This window comes from Mesoplodon mirus, assembly GCF_964341445.2.
Source record: "Mesoplodon mirus genome assembly, chromosome: 11".
Classification (NCBI taxonomy): domain Eukaryota; kingdom Metazoa; phylum Chordata; class Mammalia; order Artiodactyla; family Ziphiidae; genus Mesoplodon; species Mesoplodon mirus.
The window spans coordinates 7,252,212-7,264,563 of NC_138987.1; the positions used below are offsets into that span (position 1 = coordinate 7,252,212).

Below are 12,352 nucleotides of genomic sequence, written 5' to 3' on the forward strand. Positions count from 1 at the left end.
TCTGATTGCTATGGCTAAGACTTCCAAAAGTATGTTGAATAATAGTTATCACCCTTTTTTTTATCTTTCACTCTTTCTTGTTTTTCTAACATCATCTGGTTCTCAATTTGACAATTATGAGGCAAATTTTGGGAATGTGTATTCTGGTGAATGTAAAAATGCCGTTGGAAAGGACGTTGCCCCAGATGATACACTAAATTGACATTAAGTTGGAGTAAAAATCCATAATTGATTAGTTTTAATAATCCACAGCTATTTGCTACTATTCCATATTAACCTCTAAAAATCCTATGGTTTTATCTGGGTTGCTTAGATTAATATAAATCTCTTTCTTGCTAATTTTTTATGTGTGTGGCATTATGTTGGAATCTTTATATACATTATTTTATTTACTATTTGACCTACCTAGTGAAGTATATATGTGTCATTGTTCCCATTTTACAGACAAGTAAAAGGAGGCACTAAGCAGTTAAGAAACTTGCCTTAGAGTAAGTAATGGCAGAATCAGGACTCTAATCCAGATCTGTTTGATTCTATATTTCATGATCTTAATGATTACCCTGAAGTGCCTTGGGCTCTATAAACAGATACATTTAAATTTCTATGAACTTTAAAGTGTCAGCCCTTTGGACACTGAGGGTGTCACACACTTCAGCAGCAGAGGCTTCTGTGGATGGTGTCTGCACAGATGGGACTGCAGGAAGTTGGTACATCACTGTCTGTTGGTCCTTTGGTCCCATGCATTTTCTCCAGACCCATCTGCACTTGGAAGTATTAAAAAACTGCTACTCCTGCAGGCAAAGCAGTCAGTTAATACAAAGATTAGATTCTGACCAGGCTCTTTTCCAAGGAGGGCAGGGAGGCAGAACTGAGGTCAGAGAGCATAAAGGACTTGTCAAATTCAGGTCAGAAGCAAAATCAACCTTGAAGTCAGATCTAACTACAACCTTAAAGGAGCCCTTTCTGCCTCTCCAAGATTTTGCCTCAATAACCCAAGGAAATATGGAGTCAGCTCTCTATAATTTCTGTGTTTGTAGCTGTTTTCCAGATTTTCCAATTGCATGTTTGTCTTGAATTAAATAATTTAATTCTCTTGAATTCTGATTTCTTTCTCTTAAAGCTTGAAGCAACTTCTCCAAGATATTTCTTCCATGAAGCTATTAATTGGGGTGAGAGTAAAATAAAAGGTTAGTGCTACATCTATGTTTTTGAATTTGCTTTCTCAAAAGACCCTTTTGGGGGATATAGTGAATCAACTCTCAATGATTTCCACATAATGCATGAAGGAAACTGAGCCACGGTGGTAATAGTACTTAGTAATAGTTTGTTTACTTCATATAGAAATTTGAATTATATTTGGAAATACACAAGGTTAAGCAGTTAGACAAAGCTGATAACTATACGACCAGGAAAGATATCACTGGGTATCAGGAGCTTTTTTTCTGAATCAATTACTGGCTCCTCGATTCTTCGACATTGCAATTTTTGCTTACCAATTTTCCATTTCCATTTAGCAGAATGCTAATGGTAGTTTGAAATTCAATTTGAATTTTTGTTGCATTTAAAATAGCAGGGATTTATGACTAGTTTTGTTTTGATATCTATTTTCAGGAGAATAAACAGGGTTGTAACTAAATTTTTGAAGGAGATACATTTGCTTACATGATTACTTTAACACTTATTGATTGGAAAAATACCAGATTGTAACCTAAGATAAAATTTGAAGATATATATGCCCCCCTAGAAAAAGAAAACTGCATTTAAATTTATGAAAAACATCATTTTAATCTATATTTATGATTAAAGTTAAAGCAGCTCATTTCTCCTCAGTTAAGGTATACTTAGAGAGTTGTATGTCTTTAAACGTAGAGACATTTTAGATCAATGAATTTTAAGTTGAAAGGATAAGAGAGTTCTAAAATTCTTGCCTTCTGCAGAACTGTGGTTAAAATACCGCAATTACATAAGTGCCTTTCATGACCTGACCGTATTCCGGAGAAGGCCAATCTTTAGTAAACACTTTATGGTCACTCAGAGATGTTCTCTAATTATGTTGAGGTGTTACTTAAATCCTTTATGCTTGAGTTTTGCCAGTTGTCACTTAAATCCTTTCTGCTTGAGTTTTACCAGTTGTCTCTTGTGTTCTTATTACAGGAAAATTTTTCACCGTGATTCATTTGCAGTTTTAAAACTCACTAAGGAGCTCCTAGTTTCTTTCTTCCTCTTTTCAACATAATTCTTTGGGGTGATTTTTCTTTCCATGAAAGAAAGAATATTTTTTGTGACAACCAGCAGTGATGTTGGCTTCTGCCCTGTTAAAATTAACTATGGGTCAGAAAGAATGCATTCATTTGTAATTAAGCCTGAGGATTAATACACAAACTTCAAATGGAATGTTTAATCATTCTCTTAAAAAAGTAGTTTCCTTGTGAGTTGTATTATATATTGTGTCTGATCCCTTGAGCTAATGATGGACGTTTTTCTTTAATACAACACTTGCTTCTGGAGAAGTAGCTGATCAGACGTGCCAAACTCCGTCAAGGGAATCATCTGCAGCTTGTGTATTTCTGGTTCTCATCATCTGGGACAGGGATTCCTTACATGGGAACTTGACCTTTCGATTGCTTGAAGGAGGCTAACCTTTGCTCTCAGGGTAGTTTGAGATGTGAAAGCCTGTCTTTCTTGTTTCACGGCACACATAATGAAATGAACTAGATAGAGACTTAAGGGGCTTAAGTCTTTAGCTCATCAAGGCAGTAGGCCCAGGGTTCTGTTTGAGTTAACAGAGGTTACTGTTAGTCCAAAGTAAATCTTGACAGATTTATGTTTATAAAAACTGATGCATGCCAGAAGATAACTTATTTTTTTACCCTTCAGGTTCTTGTCCTCATGAATGCCTTAACGGAGCTTTCTGTTCTAAGGCTGGTACATGTGACTGTCAAATATTTCAGGCACTTGGGACACGGTGCCAGATTGGTAAGTTTCAGGGATACTTATGAGAGAATTATGAGATGCCGTGGAGAACATGAAGGCATAATTTGCTGTATTAGTGTTCATTCTTTGGGAGTTGGTACAATAATGTTGTGTATTAACTAGAGTATCCACAATTTATTTCCAGTAATTTTGAAACAATGTGAAAGAAAATGAGTATGCCCACTTTTAACTTCTCACTGAACTCTATTTCCTCAAGTGTTTTTTCTTTTCTTTTCTGTTTTAAAATTTTTATTTAATTTTTAAATTAGAGTTGATTTACAATATTATTATTTTTTCGTATTCTTTTCTATTGTGGTTTATTACAGAATATTGAATATAGTTCCCTGTGCTATACAATAGAACCTTGTTGTTTATCCATTCTATATACAATGGTTTGCATCTGCTAGTCCCAAACTCCCAATCCAACCCTCCCCTGCCCCCCTCCCTCTTGGCAACCACAAGCCTGTTTTCTATGTCTCTGAGCCTGTTTCTGTTTTATAGATAGGTTCATTTGTGTCATATTTTAGTTTCCACTTATGAGTGATATCATACGGTATTTGTCTTTCTCTTTCTAACTTCACTTAATTTGATAATTTCTAGGTCCATCCACATAGCTGCAAATGGCATTATTTCATTCTCTTTTTTATGGCTGAGTAATATTTCATTGTGTGTGTGTGTGTGTGTGTATGTTTGTGTGTGTGTGTGTTTGTGTTTCACATCTTTATCCATTCATGTGTCGATAGACATTTAGGTTGTTTCCACGTCTTGGCTATTGTGAATAGTGCTGCTGTGAACATAGGGGTGCATGTATCTTTTCGAATTATAGTTTTGTCTGGGTATATGCCCAGGAGTGTGACTGCTGGATCCTATGGAAACTCTATTTTTAGTTTTTTGAGGAACCTCCATACTGTTTTCCATAGTGGCTGCACCAATTTACATTCCCACGAACAGTGTAGGAGGGTTCCCTTTTCTCCACACCCTCTCTGGCATTTGTCATTTGTAGATTTTTTTAAATGATGGCCATTCTGACAGGTATGAGGTAGTACCTCATTGAAGTTTTTTTTTTTTAAACATTTAAAAATTTTCTTTATTGTTGTATCTATTTTATTTATTTATTTTTGGCTGCATTGGGTCTTCGTTGCTGCATGCGGGCTTTCTCTAGTCGTGGCGAGCAGAGGCTACTCTTTGTTGCGGTGTGCAGGCTTCTCATTGCGGTGGCTTTTCTTGTTGTGGAGCATGGGCTCTAGGCACACGGGCTTTAGTAGTTGTGGCACATGGGCTCAGTAGTTGTGGCTCATGGGCTCTAGAGTGCAGGTTCAGTAGTTGTGGCACACAACTACTTAGTTGCTTAGTTACTCCACAGCATGTGGGATCTTCTGGGACCAGGGCTGGAACCCACGTCCCCTGCATTGGCAGGCGGACTCTTAACCACTGCACCACCAGGGAAGCCCCCTCATTGAAGTTTTGATTTGTATTTCTCTAATAATTAGCAATGTTGAGCATCTTTTCCTGTGCCTATTGGCCATCTGTATGCCTTCTTTGGAGAAGTGTCTATTTAGGTCTTCTGCCCATTCTTTGATTTTTTTTTTCTTCTGTTATTGAGTTGTATGAGCTGTTTGTATATTTTGGAAATAAAGGCTTTGTTAGTCGCATCGTTTGCAAATATTTTCTCTCAGTCCGTAGATTGTCTTTTGATTTTGTTTATGGTTTTCTTTGCTGTGCAAAAGCTTATAAGTTTTATTAGGTCTCATTTGTTTATTTTTGTGTTATTTCTATTGCCTTGGTAGACTGACCTAAGAAAACATTGGTATGGTTTAAGTCAGAGATTGTTTTGCCTTTGTTCTCTTCTAGTAGTTTCATGTTGTCCTATCTTATATTTAAGTCTTTAAGCCATTTTTGTGAGGGTGTGTTCTAACTTCATTGATTTACATGTGGCTGTCCAACTTTCCTGACATCACTTGCTGAAGAGACTATCTTTTTATCCATTGTGTGTTCTTGCCTCCTTTGTCAAAGGTTAATTGACCATAGGTGTGTGGGTTTGTTTCTGGGCTCTCAGTTCTGTTTCATTGATCCATATGTCTGTTTTTGTGCCAGTACCATGCTGTTCTGATTACTGTAGCTTTGTAGTATTATCTGAAGTCTGGGAGGGTTATGCCTCCTGCTTTGTTCTTTTTCCTCAGGATTGCTTTGGCAATTCTGGGTCTTTTATGGTTCCATATAAATTTTAGGATTATTTATTCTAGTTCTGTGGAAAATGTCATGGGTAATTTCATAGGAATCACATTAAATCTGTATATTGCTTTGGGTAGTATGGCCATTTTAACACTATGAATTCTTCCAACCCAAGAGCATGGGATATTTTTCCATTTCTTTAAATCATCTTCAATTTCCTTTATCAATGTTTTATAGTTCTCAGTGTATGAGTCTTTCACCTCCTTGGTCAGGTTTATTCCTAAGTATTTTATTTTGTTTTTGATGTGATTCAAGTGTTTTTTCCATTTTAAATGGTACTAGCCCATTAAAACCAGGTTTCCAATTCATCTCTCTTTTGCTTTATAAATTAGATTTGTTATTTGGAGCCACTCATTCTTTTTGACTTTGAATTAATGGAACATTCTGTACATAAAAGAGAAATAGTGTTGAGAGCTCTTCAAAGGCAGAAGGTTCTTAATAATATTTTTATCCTTGGTGTTTAGGTTAGGACCCTACATCAATAATGACTAAAAAGCATTCATTTATTTAATGAGTATTTATTGAGCATCTACTTGATCCCAGGCTGGGCACTGGGAAGAGTGAGTAATATAGACATGTTTCTGCCCTCTTGGAGGTTACAGTCTAGAGGAGGGGGACCAACACATAACAGATACACAGTAATTACACTTGTGATGTTCTGTAAAGGGAAGTGCAAGATTTTATGAAAATATGCAACAGAGGTAAGGCATACTATCAGAGAAGACTGCCTGAATAAGGAATAACTCTGTTTTTTCTTGAAAAGGCCAAAGTTGGCCAAGCCTAATACATTTAGGTAAATTACAAAAAGAAAAGATAAAGTGATTGTGCCTTATCTTTATGCTCCTTATAGAGTATATTAACACATTTTAATGTCTTAACCAATATGTATTACACATTTTGAGTGCTCCGTAAATGTCACTGATTTTCATATTAATCTAGAAGGAAGGGTCTACAAAATCAAATGGAATGGAAGGTGACCCACAAAGGTATAAAGGGAGATAGGCATGAAGGCAACAGGAGATGAAGTTGTATGCTTTAAGACAAACACTGCTTACAGTGTGACCAGTTTGAAGTCATGAATTCCCAAATTCCAGCATACTTTGGATGACTAATGCTCCCCATCCCCAGGTCCCAGACTTCTAAACATGACTTTTTGGTCAGTGGTTAATTTTCTCTGTGGATGCTATTATTTTTGAAAGAATTGCAGAGACTAGAACACTGTCAGTGTTAATTTTTAGAACACTTAGTGGTGACATTTCTTTCTTTCTGAGCCATTATATTTGCTTTATCACTATCACCTTCTTTTACTTTATCATTCTCTCCTCTCTTCCTCTCTTCCAGAGTCTTTGTTTGGAAGCAAAAATTAAGGAAGTTTCTAACATAAATCCTTTCTTCAAAACAACTTGGAGACCATGTTTTTCTTCAGAAGAGTTTGATAGTTTTGAGAGCAGTTGGTAATTTTGTTAGGTATTTTTCCCTGTGATATTGTCCACCAAAGAAGAAAACGTTTATTTTAATGAAAATTAGAATCACCTAGCATGACTGAACCTTGCCAGAAACAGGTATAATTTGTTTTATTCTTCTAAATATTATCCTATTTCTTTTCAGTGCCAAACATGGGCAATGGCAGAGATGGGATTTGCAAAAGCTGGGGACAGTACCACTTTGAAACCTTTGATGGCATCTACTATTATTTCCCAGGAAACTGTTCTTACATTTTTGCGAAGGACTGTGGTAATTTGGAGCCTCGGTACACTGTATGGGTAGGTGATTCTAGGACATAATTAACTTAAAAATTATTTCTGGGCAAGTCTGTATTTTTAAAGTACTGGACAAATCATGGAAAATATATAGTAATCATAGCATGAATACTTAGGGCCCTGACTAGGGAAGGAGAGGGGCTGGTTCTGAATGGGATGGGCCAAATTTGTAGCTATTTTGAGTATATTTCTATCAAGATGGAGCCTAGGGCTGGGAGAAGAAAGGTTTGCATCCATATGGTAGGGACATGTAGGCAACACAGAAATGTCTATATCATGGATGTCATAATATCAACTCCAGTTGACATACTCATTCTTCATGTTTTATTTGATCATTTTCAAGAGGATAGTTTCAGACATCAATCATATTACTTGTGTATGTTTCCTTCTTGACATGTCCAGTGTGATGGCCATCTGGATTTTTTAAAATGACATACCTCGGTCTAATCTGGGGGCTGGAATTTATTAAATGGAGTGTGTGAATTATATAAACACAGGCTAAAGGATGTGGAGACAGGCAGCTAATTTCTAGGTAGATTGATACTATATGATTGAGCTCAGAGAGTTAGTTCTTAGTTGCAGAGTTCTTCCTTCAAAAGAATTCATAGGAGACATCTCAAAATGCAAGCTGCAGAGTAGCTCTGGTAGAAGTAAGGAAGTAGGGACCTCTTTCTCTGCTGTTGTCTTCCTCTGAATTTTCTGGTGTCTCAAAACACAGCCAGAATACTGCAGTGCTGTCCTGTTCTAAAGCTAAAACCCTCCATAACTATCATTTGTTTGAATCTCTGTTGTTGAATCCCTCCGACTTATGTTGGAGTTGCCTAAATTTTCCTCCTCTCTTAGACGAGGCAAATATTCAAAAGTAGGCCCTAAAGCTTTTCAACAGCAACGAATCCTTGTGCCTTCCTCAAAAGGAAGTCTATTGAAAGTTAACTTATGGGACATAAGGATAAAAAATTGGAGGTCTCCTTAGGTAAGGAAGTTAGTGGCATGCGTTTTTAGTTCATACAGGGCTCAGTCCCCTATAGTCCTTTACTCATCCACTCTAGGAAGGAGTTGCTGGGTTTATCACTCAAACATCTTCTGACTCTTTCATTGAAATGTTCTTGTCCAGTGACTGATCCTTTTGAGGACTAAGGTGTCAAGTAGATAACTGTGTTCATAACACACAATGTTCAACTGTGCTTCCAGAGTTAATAGGTAATTGTTTTTACTTGGCCCTGTTTGGTTGGTGGAATTTGCTTTCACATTAACAAATCCATTTACTTTAAATGTCGTCTTTCCCCGATTGTAAAAGTTGTTCACCTCTTTTGTAGAAAATTTGAAAAAATTCCAAGAAGTCTAAAAAATACTATCAGAATGATCAGTCAAGGCTTATCAGTGCTACTGGCTTCATATTTTTCCTTCTAAATTTTTTCTCCGGATTTTATACACATAAATTTGAAATTTTACTATGCATAATTTTATTTCCTGCATTTTCACCTAATATTATATCAAGAACTTTTTTCCCACATGAAATGTTCTTGACAAACACAGATTTTGTTAGCTGTATTTGTTCCAACTATGAAATATTGAAATTATTTAATTGTACCCTGTTTTAGAAATTTAGATTTAAAAAATATTTTCAGTACTTTTTTTTTTTTTTTTTTCCGTACGCGGGCCTCTCACTGTTGTGGCCTCTCCCGTTGCGGAGCACAGGCTCCAGACGCGCAGGCTCAGCGGCCATGGCTCACGGGCCCAGCCGCTCCGCGGCATATGGGATCCTCCCAGACCGGGGTACGAACCCGTATCCCCTGCATCGGCAGGCGGACTCTCAACCACTGCACCACCAGGGAGGCCCTATTTTCAGTACTTTAAAAGATGTATGTTAATAAATATCTTTATGCATATATCTTTTTTATGCTCTTGATTCTTTTCTTTTTCTTCTTTAAATTCAATTTTATTTTTATGAAAATAATACATGTACTTAGTTTAAAAGATTTCTTTAAGATATATGAAGCCAAAAAAGAGCCCCTCTTTCCTTCACTCCTTGACCCCAGCTGAAGTCTGATGCCCCAAAGGCAGTTACTTCAATTTTTTTAGCTGTTTCTTCTGGCTTTTACCTAACATGTCAAAATGTGCTATTATTTCTTTATTTATCAAAGTTAGGACTTATATCTTCACTTCTTACTATGGAAAATAGGAAGTCATCTGTTATGTTATCCTACTTGCCCGTAACACACACACACACAAACACACACACTTTCCTTTTCTCCTCCTAATAGAGTTATATCACCGTTATTGGTTAAATATATGGTTTTTATATTGTCGTTTACATATTGTACATATATGAACAATATTTATATAAATATTGTTGAGAGCTGAGCCTAATATGTTATTGTGATTTTATTTCTCTGTACAATTTTATAGAATTAACAGTTATCCCATTTTTCATTTGCTGCATTTTCTATACTTCAATCATTTTTTTCCTTCAAAGTATCTCTAAACAACTGTTCTCAATATGGTCAGATACATCAGACAATCTCTCAGTTTCTCTTTCCTTCCCATGAGATGTCCCTTCCTCAGTTCTTCATTTTCCTGTTCCAACTGAGAGTGGTTGCTTTTGAGCCTACTAGCACTCAGGATTTTATTCACCATCTTCCTGGAGAATTTCATTCTTCTCTCTCCTGTATTGGTTTCCCTGTTTCTTAGGTCCCGTGAAGTGTCTAGCAGTCCTTGAATTGTGTTCATACTTGAGAGATAGGCTCTAAAAAACTTATTGGGTGCTCTGATCATGTGGGCAGTGCTTGTTTATAGTGCTTTCTGGAAAGGGAAGATATTTTCCTGGAAAGAGTGTTACCGAACTAGGTTCATTTTGCCCATCTTGCAGCAAAGCCAAAATGCTGAGGTGCCGGGGTTTGCAGCAAAGAGAGGGTTTATTAGGCAGCCAAGTGAGGATACAGGAGAACAAATCTCAGATCCATCTCCCTCAAGGCAAGGGTCTTGGGGTATTTATTGGATAAAGAATAAAAAAGCAGGGCGGCCTGAGGCGTGGAAGCCTGGGGAAAGGTGACTGGAAAAAGGTGTGGGGAATCGTTGTTCCAAAATGGAGGCACTTAGCATGATCTGAGGGTGTTTTCAGCCCTCTGACGTCAAAAGGTCACCACACTTGCACGTTGGAGCAAGTTGGAGGGGAAGGGGTCCTCTCCAGTCTTAACCAGCTAACTCGAACTAGACACCCCTGACACCAAGTTCCTGGAAAACAACTCGGGCAAACATCTTATTGTTTAGGCTACATGATGCGCAGGAGTACATGATGCGCAGGCTCAGCGGCCATGGCTCACAGGCCTAGCCGCTCTGCGGCATGTGGGATCTTCCCGTACCGGGGCACGAACCCGTGTCCCCTGCATTGGCAGGTGGACTCTCAACCACTGCACCACCAGGGAAGCCCGAATTTCACTTTTAACATCATTTTATTCTTGTTTCGTGAATGGCCTTTTCTCACTGTTCTCCTTGAAGATATCAATTATGGATTCTTGGAAGTTTATTTTTCTGACTTGTTTTTGATTCCTTTGATCTCCTTTGTTTTGTTTATTTGGCACCTGCCTTTCACATTGCAGGCTTTTATCAAATGATCCATGAATGTTTATTCACATTTGAGAATTAGGCTCTAAAAGCTGGTTGGAAGATCTGAATACATGGATGGGGGCTTGCTTGTCTAGTGGGAGATTGAGCAGGGAGTCTCTGGTTTCATTAAATGAGCCCCCAATATTAGTATCTGTACATCTTTTTCAATTTTGTTTCTTCAAGGAAAACTCCTCCAGTATCCTGCCTGGGGTCATATGTCTGGAATCCTGGATACTGAGAACATTTTAGTTATACTCCTACTTTAGGCTTTTTGCATTTGCTATTCCCTTTGCCTAGAATGGTCTAAATATCCATATGGCTTGCTCTTATCCCTCCTTCATCTTTACTAGAATTTCCCCTTCTCAGTGAGGCTTTTGTTGGCCATTCAGTCTAAAACAGCCCTCAACCCCCCAACAACCCTCAATACACATGCTGTCTATCTCTTTTCTCCACTTAGTATTTCTTCATGTCATGTAGCATGATGCATATTTTAGTTACATGTAGTTATTTTTTTTTATTAACTGTTTTTCTCTAATGGAATATAAGGTTCATGAGGGCAGGTATTTTTGTCTATTTTGTTGACTTCTACATCTCCAGAATCTAGAACAATGCCTGGTACATAATAAGTGATCAATAGAATTTGCTGATTAATCACTAAATTAATATATATTACATTCTTGCAGTATTAAAAATCTATCTTATCACTGGTGATTTTTCTTATCACTTTTATGCTTTGAAAGTTCTTTTCCATCTATATAGTTATATATATTTTCTTTCAGCTATCTTCTGCTGTCATTATTTGGACCTTTTAAAGTTTATTTTGGTGGTAGGGTAAGAGAAACTAACATTCCTCTTCTCCTTTCTTACTTTCCTCTTTTTTCTTCCTTGCTTTCTTTTTTAATTTTACTAGTAAACTAATTTTCCCATCAGTTTTTTGAGAAATAACCTCTCTTCCCTAGAGTTTTTTGACAATTTTATTTTTAGAGTTATAGTTACTTTTGCAACCTTTAAATATTACTTTGTGTAATATATATATTTTAAACATCTTTACTGGAGTATAATTACTTTACAATGGTGTGTTAGTTTCTGCTTTATAACAAAGTGAATCAGCTATACATATATATATATATCCTCATATCTCTTCCCTCTTGCGTCTCCCTCTCTCCCACCCTCCCTATCCCACCCCTCTAGGTGGTCACAAACCACAGAGCTGCTCTCCCTGTGCTATGCGGCTGCTTCCCACTAACTATTTTACATTTGGTAGTATATATAAGTCCATGCCACTCTCTCACTTCGTCCCAGCTTACCCTTCCCCCTCCCTGTGTCCTCAAGTCCATTCTCTAGTAGGTCTGCATCTTTATTCCCATCCTGCCCCTAGGTTCTTCATAACCATTTTTTTTTAGATTCCATATATATGTGTTAGCATATGGTATTTGCTTTTCTCTTTCTGACTTACTTCACTCTGTATGACAGACTCTAGGTCCATCCACCTCACTACAAATAACTCAATTTCATTCCTTTTTATGGCTGCGTAATATTCCATTGTGTATATGTACCACATCTTCTTTATCCATTCATCTGTCGATGGATGCTTAGGTTGCTTCCATGTCCTGGCGATCACACCATATAGTTTTAGAATATTAACATCCTGTATGTAAAGATTCAGATCATTTAAATAAATATGCTAAGTTAACTTGTGCTTTATGAAGTTACTTCTGTTGTCCAATTTCTGAAGCAAATATCTTTTTTTCTCTTGAAAGTCCTAACTGTAGTTATAATTT

At 37.1% G+C, this 12,352-nt stretch overlaps 1 protein-coding gene across 1 annotated transcript in view; it reads left to right on the forward strand.

The window, feature by feature from the left end:
• Positions 1-12,352, forward strand: part of OTOGL (otogelin like) — a gene marked incomplete at both ends in the record, with an annotated part of 143,984 nt that overhangs the window by 8,011 nt on the left and 123,621 nt on the right. The window contains 3 exons of the mRNA XM_082636305.1: positions 1,121-1,187; positions 2,878-2,976; positions 6,814-6,968. Of these exons, the coding sequence (XP_082492431.1) occupies positions 1,121-1,187; positions 2,878-2,976; positions 6,814-6,968 (321 nt within the window). The remainder of the gene's footprint in view (positions 1-1,120; positions 1,188-2,877; positions 2,977-6,813; positions 6,969-12,352) is intronic.